This window comes from Cetorhinus maximus, chromosome 2 (assembly GCF_964194155.1).
Source record: "Cetorhinus maximus chromosome 2, sCetMax3.hap1.1, whole genome shotgun sequence".
NCBI classification, from domain to species: Eukaryota; Metazoa; Chordata; class Chondrichthyes; order Lamniformes; family Cetorhinidae; genus Cetorhinus; species Cetorhinus maximus.
This window is the reverse complement of record NC_135880.1, coordinates 44,485,624-44,498,627: the sequence shown is the minus strand read 5'-3', so window position 1 is coordinate 44,498,627 and position 13,004 is coordinate 44,485,624. Positions and strand designations below refer to the sequence as shown.

The window sequence follows — 13,004 nt, the reverse complement described above, 5'->3', positions numbered from 1 at the left end:
TTTCCTCATTCTTTCTTTCCAAATACACTACTCTACACTTCTCTGTATTAAATTTCACCTGCCATGTGTGTGCCCAATTCACCAATCTGACTATTTATTTCTGAAGTCTACTTTTATCATCTTGTTATTTACTTATTTCCCAATTGTTGTGTCATCTGCACACTTTGAAATTATGTACCTTACACTCAAGTCCAGGTCTTCAATATTTATCAAAAAAAGCAGTGGTTTTGACATTAAGTCCTGGTGATGCACTGTATACTTTCCTTCAATCTGAAAAACAGCTACTCTGCTTCCTATCTCTTGGCCAATTCTGCATTAACCCTGCCACTGCCCCTTTAATCCCATGGGCTTTAATTTTACTAACATGTCTATTTTGTGACACTTTATCAGATTCCTTTTGAGAGTGCATACACATGACATCAACTGCACCACCTAAGTGACAAACAATTTTATCCTGAAGTTTCTCCAAAACCAACATTAGGCTAACTGGGGAAAAAGCAAAATACTGCAGATGCTGGAAATCTGAAACAAAAACAGAAAATGCTGGAAAAACTCAGCCGGTCTGACAGTATCTGTGGAGAGAGAAAAACAAAGTTAACGTTTTGAGTCTGTATGACTTCTTCAGAGCTGAAGGGAAGTAGAATGTGATGAAATTTATACTGTTTAAGGGGGGTGGGGCAGGTGGACCTGGGTAAAAGGCCAGCGCTAGGTGGGGACAAAGGAGAGATTGACAATGATGTCATGAACTAAAGGACAAAGAGATTGTTGATGATAGTGGTTAGTGCTAAAGAAGGTGCTAATAGTGGCATAAAGGTAAGAAAGTAAAATGTGATTATAACAGAACAAGGGTAGCATTGTGTGAAAGAACACCTTCAGTCTGTCTGCAAGCATGACCCAGACCTCCCTGTCGCTTGCCATTTCAACACACCACCCTGCTCTCATGCCCACATGTTCGTCCTTGGCCTGCTGCAGTGTTCCAGTAAAGCCCACCTTTGCCCCCACCTATCACTGGCCTTTTATCCAGCCCCACCTGCCCCACCCCCCCTTAAACAGTATAAATTTGATCACATTTCCATTTCTCTTCAGCTCTGAAGAGGGGTCATAAGGACTCGAAACGTTAACTTTGTTTTTCTCTCTCCACAGATGCTGTCAGACCTGCTGAGTTTTTCCAGCATTTTCTGTTTTTTGATTAAGCTGACTGGCCTGTGGTTGCTAAGTTTACCATCTCCCCCTTTTCTTATAAATAGTGGTATAACATTTGCAGTCCTCCAAGTTAGAAATGAAGGTAGAAGAGTCAATTAACCCCTTCAGCCCCATGACTCAGTTGGTAGCACTCTTGCCTCAGAATCACAAGGTTCTGCATTCAAGTCCCAACCAGGGCTTGAGTACATAAATCAAGGCTGAAACTCCAGTGCAGTGTTGAGGGACTGTTGCGCTGTTGGAGGTGACATTTTTAATGAGACATTCAAACCGAAGCCCTATCTGCCTGCCTGTTTGGATGTAAAAGATCCCATGGGAGGGAGACAGGAAACAGCCTAACACCTGTCATAGCGAAAATGTTAGAAGCTTTTACTAAATACGTTATAGCAGGGCACTTAGAAAAAAGTCAAGGCAATCAAGCAGTATCAGCATGGTTTTGTAAAAGGGAGATCATGTTTAACCAATTTATTGGAGTTCTTTGAAGGAGCCACGTGTTCTATGGATAAAGGGGGTGTACTGTGCTTAGATTTCCAGAAGGCATTTGATAAAGTGCCACATCAAAGGTTATTGCAGAAAATAAAAGCTCATGGTGTAGGAGGTAACATATTGGCATGGATAGAAGATTGGCTAGCTAACAGGAAGCATAGAGTTGGCATAAATGGGTCTTTTTCTGGTTGGCAGGATGTGACGAATGGTGTGCCACAGGGATCAGTGCTGGGGCCTCAGCTTTTTACAATTTATATAAATAACTTGGAATAACGAAGGAATGGTTGCTAAATTTGCTGACAACACAAAGACAGGGAGGAAATTAAATTGTGAAGAGGACTTAAGGAGGCTACAAAGTGACATAGATGGGTTAAGTGAGTGGGCAAAGATCTGGCAAATGGAGTATATTGCGGGTAAATATTAAATCGTCCATTTTGTCAGGAAGAATAAAAAAGAAAAGCTTATTATCTAAATGGTGAGAGATTGCAGAGCTCTGAGATTCGGAGGGGTCTTGACATGGTGGACGTGGAGAGGATGTTTCCTTTTGTGGAAGAATCTAGAACTAGGGGTCATTGTTTAAAAATAAGGGGTTGCTCATTTAAGACAGAGATAAGAAGAAATTTTTTCTATCAGAAGGTTGAGTGCCTTTGGAATTCCCTTCCTCAAAAGGCGATGGAAGCAAAGTCTTTGAATATTTTTAAGGCACAGCTTGATAGATTCTCGATCAACAAGGAAGTGAAAGGTTATTGGGAGTAGGCAGGAATGTGGAGTTGAGGTTACATTCAGATCAGCCATGATCTTATTGAATGGGAAAGCAGGCTCGAGAGGCTGAGGGGCCTATTCATGCTCCTAATTCATATGTTCATATGCACTATTTTGAAGAAGAGCAGGGCCATTATCACTGGTGTCCTGACCAATATTTATCCCTCAATCAACTTCACTAAAAGCAGATTATCTGGTCATTATCACATTGCTGTTGTGGGAGTTTGCTGCGTGCATATTGGCTGCTGTGTATCCTACATTACAACAGTGACTACACTTCAACAGCACTTAATTGGCTATAAGGTGCTTTGAGATATCCAGTAGTTGTGAAAAACGCTACATAAATGCAAGTCTCTCTGCCTTTCTCACTTTCTTTCTTTAACCTCTTTTCCAAAATTCTGAAATGATTTGAAGTAATAACCCTTATTGGTGATGATGGTTATATTTTATTCAGTATGAGCAAGACTTGATCTGTGCTAATATGTGAGCAGTAATACCAAAGTGCAGCAACATTACCATTATGCTCCAAGTGTGATCTCCATGTAATCACTCCCTGGATGCTCTGCTAGCCCGTTCTTCTTTGAAACTCATCTGCAGGATGGCCCCACACTTCCTCTGGCTGAATATCTCTTTCTCCCTGCCCAGGGAATCCCTTTTCATGCTTTCTTTTCACAGGTATATGTGTGTGTTTGTGTGTGTGTGAGTGAGATTTAATTGAATTGGAAACAGCGGGTCTTGAGGCTTTGATTCATCAAAAGAAGCTAGGTTTGAAATGCTAAATACGTAAACAAGGCTGAAGTCTTAAAATGTAAGGTGAGGAGAATTTACATTTTTAGATAAATCAGGGCAGTTTGAATTTCAAAGAGATGGTAGGATGTTTACACCTGGTCAGAGAAGCTAGGTCAAACAGTGTGTTTATTTTTCCCAAAGGTTACTGACAATATTAGCACCATGAAAATATTTATGTTTGAGAAAGGTAAAGTTCCAAAGACATATGGGAACAATGGAGTTTGCATTAAAAGGGAGAAACATGTATAAAGGAGAATGAGGCTTTGTCTCAGAGAAGGTATTGTAAGATCTAACAGTAGCGTGAGAAGCCTCCAGCATTAAGCCTGATGTCTATAGAAACCGAAGCTGGGAAAAGCCACTTTGAATTCTACTGTCAAGGGCATTGTGTTGACTTGCCTGGATTTGTTTTAAATTTTTTAAACTGTTGCCTTAACGGGGATGTAACTGGAAGCCAGAGTGATTAGGCATTTTAGGAGTTATTATAGTAGTAATTTGTAGACCTATGTATGTGCTTGAAATCTTTTCTATTGTTAATAAATGTTTAATTTAGTTTTTAAAAAAATCTCTGACATCGTGGTGGACTTATTACTTCTGAATTTAGGGCAAGCATCTCGAAATAAATACAAATTGCAAAACCATTGTGATAGTGTGATCAAGTTTCCATTGTGGACTGATCCGCCTGGCGCACAACATCTGTCGCGTCATAACACAGCAAAGTCCAAGGAGATCGATTTAACCCAATCATTTCCTCGCTATTATTTGAATGGCCCAATTACGAAAGACAGCATTGAATCATCTGCCCGTCCAAGCCAGGTCAAACTCTCAAGATCTTCTGCTTTCCGTGCTCCGACACCTATCAGCTCATAAACATTCCAATGCCAGTGCCTGGCCAAATTGTGGCCTTGAGTTCTAGTTGCATCTGGGCCTCTGGGAATGCATACCTTAGTTTCCACACAGCAAGCTGTTTGTTTTCACACACTACTAGATTTCTGCTGAAGTTTGCCTTTTAATATTTGTCCCCTTTTGCACGTTTCAGATCAGAAAAACATTTGGTCAATGAAGACCCAAACCACAATGTCCCACCATGTTACCTCTCAACTGCTTTTACCCAAAGTCTATCACAAACAGGATTAAAAATATAGTTCAGTATAAGATTCAGTATGACAATGGCAATCATTCATCATATTTAAGTTAGTTTTCATTCATTAGCAAAAAAACCTGATGTTGTGATCTTCCAAGATTCCTTTGGCACCGCGCTTGTGTCTGAGAAGGATCGACTAGGGCCTCCACTATTTATACCCTTACTTCACTCAACAATCCATGATGCAATCCTCCCAGACCTGGTGATTCTTCTGTTTTGTGTGCTGCCACCCTTTTAAGCACTTCTCTGTTTTTATTCTATCCAATTTCTCTACTCCTCCTTTACTATGACATTAGCAGAATTACATTTTATGGAAACAGATGAAAAGTGCTAGTTTAGTACCTTAGCCAAGGCAAGATTTCCTTTTCAGTCCCTAATTGACCTCACCCTTCCTTTGAATATTATTTTGACTTTTACTCTTATAAAAGACTTTAGTGTTTGTTATTAAGCTACCTTTTCATTTACAGTCTTTGCCTCTCACATTTCCTTTTTTCCATTCTCTATACTTTCTTCATTCTGCTTGACTTAAACAAATTAGCTTCTCTATATTCTGATTTTTTGAGCTTTCCTTTTCTTAGGTCATTTTGCCCCCACAACTCATTTCTTGCAAAAGCTACACTGCTTTTTAGATGTCTTTTTATTCATTCATGGGATGTTGGCTTGGCCAGCATTTATTGCCCATCCCTAGTTGCCCTTGAGAAGATGGTGGTGAGCTTACTTCTTGAACCGCTGCAGTCCATGTGGCATAGGTACACCCACAGTGCTGTCAAGAAGGGAGTTCCAGGATTTTGACCTAGCAACAGTGAAGGAGCGGCGATATATTTCCAAGTCAGGATGCTGAGTGACTTGGAGGGGAACTTCTAGGTGGTGGTGTTCCCATTTATTTGCTGCCCTTGTCCTTCCAGATGGTAGTTGTCATGGATTTGGAAGGTGCTGTCGAAGGAGCCTTGGTGAATTCCTGCAGTGCATCTTGTAGACGGTACACGCTGCTGCTACTGTCTTGTTACTCTACTTAATTCCTGGCTGCTGAGTCAGAAAAGAAACCTTATAATATAATGTTTATCAGTTACAGAGGGAAGCTACTAAATCGCTCTCCATTTACCATGCAAGAAGAAGCAAAGTCAAAGCCAGATCATAAGCATCCTAAATCCCTACCATCTCACTCAATTCGAGCAAACAAATGAAAGTGGTAAGCCCACTTAACAGTTGAAAGTAGATCCACTAAACATTTAATCTTTTCAGTGATTTCCTTCCTGATTGTGTTACTGGTGTCTGGTATGACAGCAACTGGTACTTCAGCCAAAAGTAGCTTTTGTTCATGTGAGCCTTAAGTGTAAGTGTTGGCATGGCTATCACATCATGAAAAGGATAGTAGAAGTTTGGAACACTTCTTTAACCAGCAGTTGATGCTGGGTTAATTGTTAATTTTTAACTTGAGATTGATTCTTTTTTGTTAACCAAATTTGTTCAGGGATATGGGATAAAGGTTAATATATGGGGTTAAGTCACAGTTCAACCATGATTTCATTGATGAAACAGGCTTGAGGGCTAAATGGCCTACTCCTGCTCTTAAATTATATGGAGATGTTTGAGTGTAATCAACAAGTCAGTAGTCATTGAAGAGCTGCATTACCCCGAATCAATTTTGTTCTTTAATACTTAATCCAAAGATGGTGAAGACAACTAAAGGTCCTGATCACTAGCTAAATAACTGTTTCCATATGGCAACTCAGCAGAAATCGATGAAGGAGGGGACATAAATTAATCATAAAAGGCTTGTTTTGTAATTCTATTCTTTTTCTCTTACTTTTCAGCAATGGATATTTCATTTTTGAAAATGTGCGGATTAGTGCTTCTCCCTTTAGCAATCTGATGAGCGTTTGTACCGTGTTAACAGTTTAACTGTGCAGGCACAAAGTCTCCAGCAGGGGTCGTGCTAGGCAACCATGTGTGAAAATCTTACTGTTCTGAAACCAATAATTTAACACTAGCTCATAGCTGTCTGTAGCTTTTACCATTGAATAAGAAATGCAAATTTTGTTTTCAGCTGGATATATGTTGTAATCAGATACTGAGATTTAACTACAGAAACCTCACTGTTAAGTGCTTGGGTGATACATATTTGTGGCTACCACAGTATAGAGAAGCCGTATCAAACTTTAGCAGAACTGCCTTAAATATGGATCCCAAAGATAGGTATTAAACTGAGCCAGCTTTATTTTACTAGGTCACTACGGTGAAATTCTGTTCCTTTCTCAGCATAGGCTGATGTAATAGCATTTTACTGAACTGTGGATAGCTTAGACTTGTACGATGAAGAAATTGTACTAGAATTTGGCTGTCATTTATTACATAGTAAAAAGTCTGCAGTTAATAATAATTGATACCTGCATCTCATTGTTCATTGGCTTTTGCCTGATTGTTTTTGCTCCTACAGAAATTACAAAGCAGCGTTTGACAAGCTGGGCATCTGGTATGAGCATCGTTTAATTGACGACATGGTGGCTCAGATGCTGAAGTCCTCAGGAGGTTTTGTTTGGGCTTGTAAGAACTATGACGGAGATGTTCAATCTGACATCCTGGCACAAGGTAATTCTCATTTAAAGAGAGACAACTGATATTTGCCTTAACTTCTTAAAGTATCTGCTGTGTATCAGCTGATCAGCTTACTCCTTATTCACAAAGCTTTTGCCAAAATACTTTTTTTTTGCAATTGTCTACAATATAAATAAAAACATCTGCAGAAAAGTGCAATCATTTATTTAAAGAAAAGATTTTGCGAAATGCATTGTAATTAGTGAATATGTTGATAAGTAGATAGTGTTTGTGGTTTTATGTATAAAACTATAAATAGAGGTGTAGATACTTTCTTAGTTCTAGTGGTGTCAGTTGTTGCTGTAAATAGTCTGAGTACTTTATTATTTCTATGGGACTTGTTTCACACTATCTGCATCTTTTACCCCTCTCCTTCTTTAAGACATTCCTTAAAAGCTACCTATAAGACCAAGCTCTCCTAGTATCTCCTTGTGTTACTCGGTGTCAGATTTTGTTTGATACACTCTTGTGAAGTGCCTCAGTACGCTTTGCTACATCAAAGACGTTATATAAATGCAATTTGTTGTTGTAAGGGAGGATAATCTGGAGATTAACAGAAATTCCCTATTGTGACCTGAACTAGATTTTTGTATCTTTCAATCACTCTATAGAGGAGCCAAGCAAATACTTGGTGAGAAAATGCTTCTGTACCTTATTTAACATCACATGAACATACAGTTAAAATGCAAAGTCATTAATTCCTTTCAGCTTCACCTTGTTTCCTATAAATAAAGAAAATAATGAACTTGACACACTGAATCTCATATTCTTACTTGTATTTTCAGAATTAGCTTACTTCTGCACAGCTATCATCTATAAGGATCTGAACTGCTGCATTTTTGCCCTAAGCTCTGGGCAGAATCTTCTCTCCCTGCAGTCTGCTATTATATCTCCAGTTTACCTGACTCCCGTGTCAGGATTTAGTCAAACTATCTCCCCTTCTGTAGCCAAGAGCAAAAATCACCAACCTAACTTGGCAGTGACCCCTTCTGAATTCAAATATAAATAGAGTTAGAGTTTTTATAGCAGGAATATTAGAAACAAAGAAACTAGGAGCAGGAGTAGGCCATTCGGCCCTTCAAGCCTGCTCCGCCATTCATTATGATCATGGCTGATCATCCAACTCAATAGCCTGCTCCCGCTTTCTCCCCATATCCTTTGATCCCTTTCGCCCCAAGAGCTATATCTAACTCCTTCTTGAAAACATACAATGTTTTGGCCTCAATTACTTTCTGTGGGAGCGAATTCCACAGGCTCACCACACTCTGGATGAAGAAATTTCTCCTCATATCAGTCCAAAATGGTCCACCCCGTATCCTCAGACTGTGACCCCTGGTTCTGGACACCCCCACCATCGGGAACATCCTTCCTGCACCTACCCTGTCTAGTCCTGTTAGAATTTTGTAGGTTTCTATGAGATCCCCTCCCTCATTCTTCTGAACTCCAGCAAATATAATCCTAACCGACTCAATGTCTCCAGTGAAGCTCAACGCAAACCGGAGGAACAGCACCTCATCTTCCGACTAGGCACTTTACAGCCTTCCGGACTGAATATTGAGTTCAACAATTTTAGATCTTAAACTCCCTCCCCCCAACCCCACCCCCTTTCCGTTTCTTCCCCCTCTTTGTTTTTTCCAATAATTTATATAGATTTTTCTTTTCCCACCTATTTCCATTATTTTTAATGTATTCCACCGATCATTTATCTATACCTTTTATGCCCTTTTAGTCTTATTTCACCCCACCCCCACTAGAGCCATCTGTACCTTGCCTGTCCTGCTATCCATTCTTAATTAGCACATTCTTTTAGATAATATCACCACCTTCAACACCTCTTTGTTCTTCTGTCTGTGACATCTTTTGGTTATCTCCACCTATCACTTCTTGCTTGTCCCAACAACCACCCCCACCCCCTTCTCTCTCTCTCTGTCCTCTCTCCCCCCCCCCCTACCCAACTGTTAAACCAGCTTATATTTCACCCCTCTCCTATTTTTACTTAGTTCTGTTGAAGGGTCATGAGGACTCGAAACGTCAACTGTGCTCTTCTCCGCTGATGCTGCCAGACCTGCTGAGTTTTTCCAGGTATTTTTTATTTTTTGTTTTGGATTTCCAGCATCCGCAGTTTTTTGTTTTTATCTCTGTGTTTAATTGACTGCCACTTCTCTTCAAGAAATGCCTACCTTGAAGAAGTTTTGTTCTACTCTCCGTCAGGATTTTCGCATCTCTCTTCTGCCTTGTTCACCTTCATTGCTTTCTATTTCTCTCCTGGTGTTTGACAAGGTGTTTACTAAAACCCACTTTCACAGCCATATTTCCTTTCTCAGTGACTGTCTCCATCTCAGACTTACCCCACATGGATTTCAATTGAAATTCCATCCCTCATGTTTCGATCCCACCCAGGATTACAGGTATCTCCGGGACATACAACGTTCCTCGGACTACTGTTCTCGTCGCATTCTGAGATCCACACTCAGTGCCATGCGCCGCCATATGAACACACTCGACCTCTCCAGCAGCACCACCGCACCCTTTTCCAAAGCTGCGCGTGCCCCCAATTTCATTTTATTCTTCGTCTCATCCGACGCCTCAACAAGAAACTTTTTCTCTTTCTCTCAAGTGCTAAGGAACGCAAGCTCCAACAACTCATCGACACCAACACCCATCCAGGACCCTCCACCCCTACCTGTCCCTCTGTCCCCACCCCATCTTCCAATCCCAGCCCCAGCCAGGTATTCACCATACACCCTGACCTTACCCTCTCTGACGCTGAACGTTCAGTGCTCAGCAAAGGACTTAGTTTCATACCCTTACGCCCTCATCTCAATCAATTTCGGGCTCGGCACGATGCTGAACTCTTCTTCCGCCGTCTTCGTCTCCGTGCTCACTTCTTTGGGCAGGAGTCCTCTCCCCGTTCAACGGATCCTTTTACCCGCCTCCAATATTCTCCCTCCACCTGGACCCCTCCCTCTGGATTCTTACCTTCTCTTGATCTTTTCATTGAGAACTGTCGGCGTGACATTAGTCGTCTCAATTTCTCTGCTCCTCTCACCCATTCTAACCTATCTCTCCCTGAACTTACTGCACTCCGTTCTCTCAGGTCCAACCCTAACATTGTCATCAAACCCGCTGACAAGGGTGGTGCTGTTGTTGTCTGGCGCACTGACCTCTACCTTGCAGAGGCTGAGCGTCAACTCGCAGACACTTCCTCCTACCTCTCCCTGGACCATGACCCCACCACTGAACATTAAGCCATTGTTTCCAGAACTGTCACTGACCTCATCTCCTCTGGAGATCTTCCTTCCACAGCTTCCAACCTGATAGTCGCCCAACCTCAGATGGCCCGCTTCTACCTCCTACCCAAAATCCACAAACAGGACTGTCCCGGCAGACCGATCGTGTCAGCCTGTTCCTGCCCCACGGAACTCATTTCTCGCTATCTTGACTCCCTTCTCTCTCCCCTTGTCCAGTCCCTTCCCACCTACACCCGTGATTCCTCTGACACCTTACGTCACATCAACAATTTCCAGTTCCCTGGCCCCAACCGCCTGCTCTTCACCATGGACTTCCAATCTTTCTACACCTCCATCCCCCACCGGGATGGTCTGAGGGCCCTTAGCTTCTTCCTTGAACAGAGGCCCGAACAATCCCCATCCACCACTACTCTCCTCCGTCTGGCTGAACTTGTTCTCACACTGAACAATTTCTCCTTTAACTCCTCTCACTTCCTCCAAATACAAGGTGTGGCAATGGGTACCCGCATGGGCCCCAGCTATGCCTGTCTCTTTATGGGGTATGTGGAACATTCCTTGTTCCAGTCCTACTCCGGCCCCCTCCCACAACTCTTTCTCCGGTACATCGATGATTACTTTAGTGCTGCTTCATGCTCTCGTCGGGACCTGGAAAAATTTATTAATTTTGCTTCCAATCTCCACCCCTCCATCATTTTCACATGGTCCATCTCTGACACTTCCCTTCTCTGTCTCAATTTCTGGTGATAGACTGTCCACCAATATCCATTACAAGCCTACCGACTCCCACAGCTACCTCAACTACAGCTCCTCACACCCCCCTTCCTGTAAGGACTCCATCCCATTCTCTCAGTTCCTTCGCCTCCGTCGCATCTGTTCTGATGATGCTACCTTCAAAAACAGTTCCTCTGACATGTCCTCCTTCTTCCTTGACCGAGGTTTTCCACCCACGGTAGTTGACAGGGCCCTCAACTGTGTCCAGCCCATCTCCCACGCATCAGCCCTCACGCCTTCTCCTCCCTCCCAGAAACATGATAGGATCCCCCTTGTCCTCACTTATCACCCCACCAGCCTCCGCATTCAAAGGATCATCCTCCGCCATTTCCGCCAACTCCAGCACGATGCCACCACCAAACACATCTTCCCTTCACCCCCCCCGGCAACATTCCGTAGGGATCGTTCCCTCCGTGACACCCTGGCCCACTCCTCCATCATCCCCTACTCCTCAACCCCCTCCTACGGCACCTCCCCATGCGAACTCAAGATATGCACACCTGCCCCTTCACTTCCTCTCTCCTCACCGTCCAAGGGCCCAAACACTCCTTTCAAGTGAAGCAGCATTTCACTTGCATTTCCTTCAACTTAGTCTACTGCATTCATTGCTCCCAATACGGTTTCCTCTACATTGGAGAGACCAAACGCAGACTGGGTGACCGCTTTGCAGAACACTTCCGGTCTGTCCGCAAGCATGATCCAGACCTCCCTGTCGCTTGCCATTTTAACACTCCACCCTGCTCTTTTGCCCACATGTCTGTCCTTGGCTTGCTGCATTGTTCCAGTGAAGCTCAATGCAAACTGGAGGAACTTTACAGCCTTCCGGACTGAATATTGAGTTCAACAATTTTAGATCTTGAACTCCCTCCTCCATCCCCACTCCCTTTCCGTTTCTTCCCCCCCCTTTTTTCCCCAATAATTTATATAGATTTTACTTTTCCCACCTATTTCCATTATTTTTAATGTATTCCACCGATCATTTATCTATACCTTATATGCCCTTTTAGTCTTATTTTACCCCACCCCCCACTAGAGCTATCTGTACCTTGCCTGTCCTGCTATCCATTCTTAATTAGCACATTCTTTTAGATAATATCACCACCTTCAACACCTCTTTGTTCTTCTGTCTGTGACATCTTTTGGTTATCTCCACCTATCACTTCTTGCTTGTCCCAACAACCACCCCCACCCCCTTCTCTCTCTCTCTCTCCTCTCCGCCCCCCCTACCCAACTGTTAAACCAGTTTATATTTCACCCCTCCTATTTTTACTTAGTTCTGCTGAAGGGTCATGAGGACTCGAACCGTCAACTGTACTCTTCTCCGCCGATGTTGCCAGACCTGCTGAGTTTTTCTAGGTATTTTTTACTTTTTGTTTTGGATTTCCAGCATCCGCAGTTTTTTGTTTTTATCAATCTCTCCTCATATGTCAGTCCTGCCATCCCAGAAATCAGCCTGGTAAACCTTCACTGCACTCCCTCTATAGCAAGAACATACTTCCTCAGATAAGGAGCCCAAAACTGCACACAATATTCCAAGTGTGGTCTCACCAAAGCCCTGTATAATTGCAGCAAGACATCCCTGCTCCTGTACTCGAATCCTCTCGCAGTGAAGGCCAACATACCATTTGCCTTCTTTGTCGCCTGCTGCACCTGCATGCTTACCTTCAGCGACTGGTGTACGAGGACATCCAGGTTTCGTTGAACATTCCCCGCTCTCAATTTATAGCCATTCAGATAATAATCTGCCTTCCTGTTTTTGCTACCAAAGTGGATAACCTCACATTTATCCACATTATATCGCATCTGCCATGCATTTGCCCACTCACTCAGCTTGTCCAAATCACACTGAAGCATCTCTGCATCCTCCTCACAGCGCACTTTCCCAGTTTGTGTCACCTGCAAATTTGGAGATATTTCATTTAGTTCCCTCATCCAAATCATTATTATATATTGTGAATAGCTGGGGTCCCAGCACCGATCCCTGCGGTACCCACTAGGCTCTGCCTGCC

At 42.7% G+C, this 13,004-nt stretch overlaps 1 protein-coding gene across 1 annotated transcript in view; it reads left to right on the top strand.

Moving 5' to 3' along the window:
• LOC144693954 (isocitrate dehydrogenase [NADP], mitochondrial-like) overlaps nt 1-13,004 on the top strand; it is an 80,783-nt gene that overhangs the window by 46,162 nt on the left and 21,617 nt on the right. The window contains exon 7 of the mRNA XM_078564223.1: nt 6,816-6,967. Coding sequence (XP_078420349.1) covers nt 6,816-6,967 — 152 coding nt within the window. The remainder of the gene's footprint in view (nt 1-6,815; nt 6,968-13,004) is intronic.